Source organism: Oncorhynchus kisutch, linkage group LG16 (genome assembly GCF_002021735.2).
Source record: "Oncorhynchus kisutch isolate 150728-3 linkage group LG16, Okis_V2, whole genome shotgun sequence".
NCBI lineage: Eukaryota > Metazoa > Chordata > Actinopteri > Salmoniformes > Salmonidae > Oncorhynchus > Oncorhynchus kisutch.
Genome location: NC_034189.2, coordinates 48871459 through 48879311, shown reverse-complemented (window position 1 = coordinate 48879311; position 7853 = coordinate 48871459). Strand labels below are relative to the sequence as shown.

General features: G+C 46.8%; 1 protein-coding gene across 1 annotated transcript; it reads left to right on the top strand.

The window, feature by feature from the left end:
* The first annotated feature begins 3762 nt into the window (after positions 1-3762).
* On the top strand, positions 3763-7432 carry LOC109882908 (uncharacterized). Its single transcript, XM_020474996.2, has 4 exons — positions 3763-4262; positions 5845-6179; positions 6667-6829; positions 6953-7432. The coding sequence occupies exons 1-4, from the start codon at positions 4163-4165 to the stop codon at positions 6982-6984; spliced, it is 630 nt and encodes a 209-aa protein (XP_020330585.1). The 5' UTR covers positions 3763-4162; the 3' UTR covers positions 6985-7432.
* Positions 7433-7853: the final 421 nt, after the last annotated feature.

Below are 7853 nucleotides of genomic sequence, written 5' to 3'. Positions count from 1 at the left end.
CACATGCGCAGAATACAACAGGTGTAGACCTTACAGTGAAATGCTGAATACAACAGGTGTAGACCTTACAGTGAAATGCTGAATACAACAGGTGTAGACCTTACAGTGAAATGCTGAATACAACAGGTGTAGACCTTACAGTGAAATGCTGAATACAACAGGTGTAGACCTTACAGTGAAATGCTGAATACAACAGGTGTAGACCTTACAGTGAAATGCTGAATACAACAGGTGTAGACCTTACAGTGAAATGCTGAATACAACAGGTGTAGACCTTACAGTGAAATGCTGAATACAACAGGTGTAGACCTTACAGTGAAATGCTGAATACAACAGGTGTAGACCTTACAGTGAAATGCTGAATACAACAGGTGTAGACCTTACAGTGAAATGCTGAATACAACAGGTGTAGACCTTACAGTGAAATGCTGAATACAACAGGTGTAGACCTTACAGTGAAATGCTGAATACAACAGGTGTAGACCTTACAGTGAAATGCTGAATACAACAGGTGTAGACCTTACAGTGAAATGCTGAATACAACAGGTGTAGACCTAACAGTGAAATGCTGAATACAACAGGTGTAGACCTTACAGTGAAATGCTGAATACAACAGGTGTAGACCTTACAGTGAAATGCTGAATACAACAGGTGTAGACCTTACAGTGAAATGCTGAATACAACAGGTGTAGACCTTACAGTGAAATGCTGAATACAACAGGTGTAGACCTTACAGTGAAATGCTGAATACAACAGGTGTAGACCTTACAGTGAAATGCTGAATACAACAGGTGTAGACCTAACAGTGAAATGCTGAATACAACAGGTGTAGACCTTACAGTGAAATGCTGAATACAACAGGTGTAGACCTTACAGTGAAATGCTTACTGACACGCCCTTAACCAACAATGCAGTTTTAAGAACATACCTTAAAAAAAGTAAGACATAAGAATAACAAATCATTAAAGAGCAGCAGTAAATAACAATAGTGGGGTTATATACAGGGGGTACCGGCACAGAGTCAATGTACGGTGTGTCGAGGTAATTGAGGTAATATGTACACATGTAGGTAGAGTTATTAAAGTGACTATGCATAGATTATAACAGAGAGTAGCAGCAGCGTAGAAGGGGGGGAGGGGTCAATGCAAATAGTCTAGGTAGCCATTTGAAACAAGATTCTCTGGTCTGATGAAACAAGGATTGAACTGTTTGGCCTGAATGCCAAACCTGACACTATCCCTACGGTGAAGCATGGTGGTGGCAGCATCATGCTGTGGGGATGTGTTTCAGAGGCAGGGACTGGGAGACTAGTCAGGATCGAGGGAGAGATGAATGTAGCAAATACAGAGTAGATCCTTGGTGAAAACCTGCTCCAGAGCGCTCAGGACCACAGACTGGGGGGAAGGTTCACATTCCAACAGGACAACGACCCTAAGCACACAGCCAAGACAATGCATGGGTGGCTTCGGGACAAGTCTCTGAATGTCCTTGAGTGGCCCAACCAGAGCCCGGACTTGAACCAGATCTAACATCTCTGGAGAGACATGAAAATAGCTGTGCAGCGACGCTCCCCATCCAACCTGACAGAGCTTGAGCGGATCTGCAGAGAAGAACGGGAGAAACTCCCCAAATACAGGTGTGCCAAGCTTGTAGCATCATACCCAAGAAGACTGGAGGCTGTAATCACTGCCAAAGGTGAGTAGGGTCGGAATACTGCTAAATACTGCTAAATTGTAAAAACACAACTGGTTTTGCGTTCTCATTATGGGGTATTGTGTGTAGATTGAGGGAAATAAAACAATTTCATCAATTTTAGAAGAAGGCTGTAACGTAACAGAATGTGGAAAAGGTCAAGGGGTCTGAATACTTTCCGAAAGCGCGGTAAACTCCTCAGCCCTGTCACTAGTGTCATCTCCACAACATTCTCCCTTTCTCCTCTCCTCCTCTCCCAACTCCTCAGCCCTGTCACCAGTGTCATCTCCACAACATTCTCCCTTTCTCCTCTCTCCCAACTCCTCAGCCCTGTCACCAGTGTCATCTCCACAACATTCTCCCTTTCTCCTCTCCTCCTCTCCCAACTCCTCAGCCCTGTCACCAGTGTCATCTCCACAACATTCTCCCTTTCTCCTATCTTCCAACCTCCCCAGCCCTATCACCAGTGTCATCTCCACAACATTCTCCCTTTCTCCTCCTCTCCCAACTCCTCAGCCCTGTCACCAGTGTCATCTCCACAACATTCTCCCTTTCTCCTCTCTCCCAACTCCTCAGCCCTGTCACCAGTGTCATCTCCACAACATTCTCCCTTTCTCCTCTCTCCCAACTCCTCAGCCCTGTCACCAGTGTCATCTCCACAACATTCTCCCTTTCTCCTCTCTCCCAACTCCTCCGCCCTGTCACCAGTGTCATCTCCACAACATTCTCCCTTTCTCCTCCTCTCCCAACTCCTCAGCCCTGTCACCAGTGTCATCTCCACAACATTCTCCCTTTCTCCTCTCTCCCAACTCCTCAGCCCTGTCACCAGTGTCATCTCCACAACATTCTCCCTTTCTCCTCCTCTCCCAACTCCTCCGCCCTGTCACCAGTGTCATCTCCACAACATTCTCCCTTTCTCCTCTCTCCCAACTCCTCAGCCCTGTCACCAGTGTCATCTCCACAACATTCTCCCTTTCTCCTCTCTCCCAACTCCTCAGCCCTGTCACCAGTGTCATCTCCACAACATTCTCCCTTTCTCCTCTCTCCCAACTCCTCAACCCTGTCACCAGTGTCATCTCCACAACATTCTCCCTTTCTCCTCTCTCCCAAGTCCTCCGCCCTGTCACCAGTGTCATCTCAACAACATTCAGTATTCTATTGCCCATGTCTTACAACTGCTCCTCTCCTCTCTCCCTTTCTCCTCTCCTCCTCTCCCAACTCCTCAGCCCTGTCACCAGTGTCATCTCAACAACATTCAGTATTCTATTGCCCATGTCTTACAACTGCTCCTCTCCTCTCCCCTCTTTCAACTCCTCCTCTCCCAACTCCTCCTCTCCTCACCCGTCATTCCAAAACGTCTTTCTGACATCACAGCGAAAGGACAATCAGTGCATCCAGTACACCATCATCTTCCTGTGTGATTAAGCTTAGTGACAGGCAGGAGAAAAAAAACTCTTTTATAGACTGAACATGACTCTCTTTGACTGCATCTCCCTTTGACGTGTGTCACGCAACACTGTCTGTCTGCATCTGATGATTGTGTGTGGGTGTGTTTGGTGATGCTGTGTGTGAGTGACTGTTGGTATATGTGTTTATTTGTTTGTGGGGGTCAGTCTGTTGGCTGGAATCAAGCTAACCTCTGCCTTTTGCAAACAAATAGTGTGTAGTATTTTTGAGTGAGTGTGTGACGTTATCAATTCATGTCTATTCTGTGTCTGCGACGTTTTCATTGTGTGTGTGTGTGTGCGTGGTCTGGGCCAACTTTGTGTTGGAGACAGGCTTTTGGCCTTCCTGCGTCAGAGGGTCTTTCTCTGTGGGCCCCTGAGCAAACACATTAAGAAGAATCTTATCACTGCTTATACAGCGACGCACTGACACACACACACACACACACACACACAATGGCGAGCCTGACGCCAAACACGGCAAATGTCATCACGCCGCTAAGAAGGAGCGGGCGGGATCACAAGAAATTAGCAGCCCCCTCATTGGGCAACGGCGAGGTGTTGGTTTGGCCCGTCTTGAAGGAACCGTTGGGTTTATAAAGAGAGGATGGGACAGGTCTACGTTAGAAGCGACAAGAGCTAAATTTGCACACGCACCTCTGCACACACACACTCTCGACAAGCCTTCTTCACAGAGGCGCATCGGTGCTGAACGACAAGTGTGTGTACGACAAACAAGTTAGTGACTTCAGAGACAGAAATTAAGAAACAGACTTTGGACAAGAAGACTAACAGACACCCAAACAATTGGCTGAACTCTGACCCCCAGGAGACATACAGGTTCTCTCAACGTGCAGCTAAAGAAGACGACAGAGCTAACTCAGCTCTTTGAGACTAAAACGAGACCTTGTTGGTACCCGAAGACCTGAGCTATAGAACCAGACCGGTACTTGTGGTTGAAGCCCAGAAGCTGTGGTCAGAATTGGTTCAGAAACGGCCAGAAGTTCCGGTAAGAAGGTGCAGTCATGCAGAAAGTATCTGTGGTCCTGTTGGTGGGAGTCCTGACGGTGCTGGCGACTCTGTGGGCTGGAGGGGACACAGCCCCCACCCTGCTGACTGACAGAGGTAAGGAGAGAGGGATGGAGGGATGGAATGGAGACTTAAGGGATTGCGGGAGGATAGAAGAAGGGTGAGAGTCGAGGTATAAAGGGAACATGGAGGGAAAATATGATGGACAGAAAGAATGGAAGGGAATGGAGAGAGTAGGAAGTAAGGCTGAGATTGAGTGGCTGAAGGGAGAGTGAAGGGATGGGATGGAGAAGGTGAAGGAAGAGAAGGATGGAGAGAGTAGGAAGGAAGGCTGAGATTGAATGGCTGAAGGGAGAGTGAAGGGATGGGATGGAGAAGGTGAAGGAAGAGAAGGATGGAGAGAGTAGGAAGGAAGGCTGAGATTGAATGGCTGAAGGGAGAGTGAAGGGATGGGATGGAGAAGGTGAAGGAAGAGAAGGATGGAGAGAGTAGGAAGGAAGGCTGAGATTGAATGGCTGAAGGGAGAGTGAAGGGATGGGATGGAGAAGGTGAAGGAAGAGAAGGATGGAGAGAGTAGGAAGGAAGGTTGAGATTGAATGGCTGAAGGGAGAGTGAAGGGATGGGATGGAGAAGGTGAAGGAAGAGAAGGATGGAGAGAGTAGGAAGGAAGGCTGAGATTGAATGGCTGAAGGGAGAGTGAAGGGATGGGATGGAGAAGGTGAAGGAAGAGAAGGATGGAGAGAGTAGGAAGGAAGGCTGAGATTGAATGGCTGAAGGGAGAGTGAAGGGATGGGATGGAGAAGGTGAAGGAAGAGAAGGATGGAGAGAGTAGGAAGGAAGGCTGAGATTGAATGGCTGAAGGGAGAGTGAAGGGATGGGATGGAGAAGGTGAAGGAAGAGAAGGATGGAGAGAGTAGGAAGGAAGGCTGAGATTGAATGGCTGAAGGGAGAGTGAAGGGATGGGATGGAGAAGGTGAAGGTGAAGGAAGAGAAGGATGGAGAGATCGCGGTTAAGGATGAAGATGGATGAATGAAAGTATTCAGGGAGTATAGATGAAGAATGTGTTGCTCACGCTCCTTGCTTCCTAGAATACTTTCCTCGCCCACACAATGCTGAATTATCCTTTGTACACACACACAAACAAATGCAAGCAAGCACATACACACACACACACACACACACACACACACACACACACACACTCAAAGCAGCTCGTGTCCACTCTCCACTTCGACACTAGCTGACATTGGTACTGGGTGATTCCATGGCGTTGCTATGGGACCGCTGTGACGTTCAGAGGGTCTTTTGGTGGCCACACAACAATACGGCTCAGTTGACACAGTGACCCTCTTAAGACCGTGGACAGACAGAAAGCTGAGAAAGCCTGGGAACTTTGTCTACATCACACAACAGACTGTCTAGAGCTGAGACTTGGTCTATCTCTGAGCTGCTGGGGTTTGGTGGAATCAATCAATCACATTTTATTTGTAGGACACTTTCTACAAATAGCAACCCTGGCCTGAACCACCATGGAGCACACAGAGGAGAAAGGTCAATGTGTCATCATCCAGAATCATTATGGGAGGCATTATAGAATGAGGATGGCATTCTGCCAGGTGTTGGATATGACTCTGAGACCACAGAATGGTCATGTGTGTCTGTAATGTTGTCTTTCAGGAGACATAAAGCTAACAGGTAAAGCTACAGGCGACTCAAATGTGCAAGAGAGAACGGAACCGTCAACGGTCAACGCTTCTAGACCACTGAAGACCACACTGATGACCACCATCCCTGTTGGTCGAGAAAAGACATCCACACCCACCAGCAGTCTGGATAGACGATTGAAGATGGATCCAGTGACGAGCAGTCCAGATAGACGAGCCCAGATCCTGAAGATGCTGTCAGTGCTGGAGGAACTCAGCAGGGCAATCAACAGCACTCTGAGCACACGGATGACCATGATGCCCAGAGGGTCAGCAAACGGCAGAAATTCAGGAAAGAAGAAGAAAGCGGTAAATCAGTGCTGTTTGTGTTCATGATATTCCTACCTGCCTTGGGATAGAATAGTTACTGTCACACCAGGATGTGTTTTAGAAAGTAATACATCTAATGGAGTGATAGGGGCAACCGTGCAATTTTTCTCAATTCTACGGCCAGGTCAACTCAATATTTTGTTTAATGTTACTTTAAATGTGATTTGGCCATATATGTTTTTTTTACATTGCACTTGTGCCCCTGCCACCTCCATTGATTGCTAGCTAGCGATTGGCTAAAGCTACCTGATGTTTGTAGTGGCTGTTTAAAGAAAACTTAACCATGGAATACAGTTTCTCTTCGCCAGTAGACTACTTTCAGTGTGCGGAACCATCTTACATTAAGTTGTGAACCTGAACTTCTCCTTTATAAAATGTTAAATACTGTACCTGTGATACATCATTTCAAAGGATCCTCCTGCCTGCTTGAAACTAAAGTGTGACTTCTTCTATTCCTGTACTGAAGGTAGCTGAGGCGGATAGAGTGAAAACCACCACAGTAGCTCCTGTGGATGTTGGAGGTAGCGTCACTGCATCCCGGCCCAGCACTGACGGCATAGACAGTCTGAGTGGCCGAAACTTCAAGAAGTCCCTCCCACAGCAACCCAAGAAGCCCAGCAACAAGAGAGGTGACTGCAAGGGGTCAAAAGTCAATTAGGAAGTCCTTGTCACTGGTTTCCTGTTTTGTCATGTTTGCTAATATTTGAAGATAATGCTCAACTTCCTAATCTCGTTCTCTTTCTCTCCAACAGTGTGTTTCTGGAAGTACTGCTCCCAAAACTGATCCTCCACAGACCCTGACAAACACCCCTGTAAACCTCCATGGTACCCTCCAAACCAACATTCCCCCCATCCTACCCCCGCCCTGCACCCGGGCACTAGGCAACCAATGCGGCGAGGCATCAGAGGCCCGGCGCCACCACTGACCTTTTCATTGGCTCATGAATAACAGTACTGACCAATCAGGTTGCCCCATCATCGACGTGTGTACTTGTGCCTATGTGCACGAAAGTCTGTTAACCGTTTATAGAAGAGAAAACGCTGTGTGTGATCTCTAATAAAGATGACCCGAGCATGATAAAACTATAGGACAATAAAGACACGTTTATTTTTCTACAGATCCCTCTCTCTCTCTCTCGCTCTCTCAGTTGTTCATTATGGAATGACCAATATGTCCAAAATGACTGAAACTGTGTGCAGTTAAAGATGAGGTTGAGGGCAGATGTATTGCTGTTTTTTAAGGGGCTCACAAGATCATCTGAAAGGTTTTGAGGCATCATCACAAAGCTGAGAGACTATTAGGTTTCAGTCTTAAAGGTTATGTACACATTGGTTGTATAATGTAATGTTACTGGACTGCTTACATTGGTGGTAGAGATTTACATAAGAGATTTACACACTTCTTGCAAAACTCTAGAATTCCTGGAGAGGATGTCCCCATGGTAACCCATGGTGGCACTGTAAACTACGTTTGTTGATATTAGGGCTTTTACGTTTTGGTTCCACAGAAGAGTCAGTTGTACCGTTGCCTTGGTGACTGTGGGTGACTGGGTTGAGGTTTAAAGGGAAAGTTCACCCCATATTCAAAAGTCTGTCAGAAGTTGTCATACATCAAAAGATACACAAAGCAAGGTAACAAAAATATCAAAGACA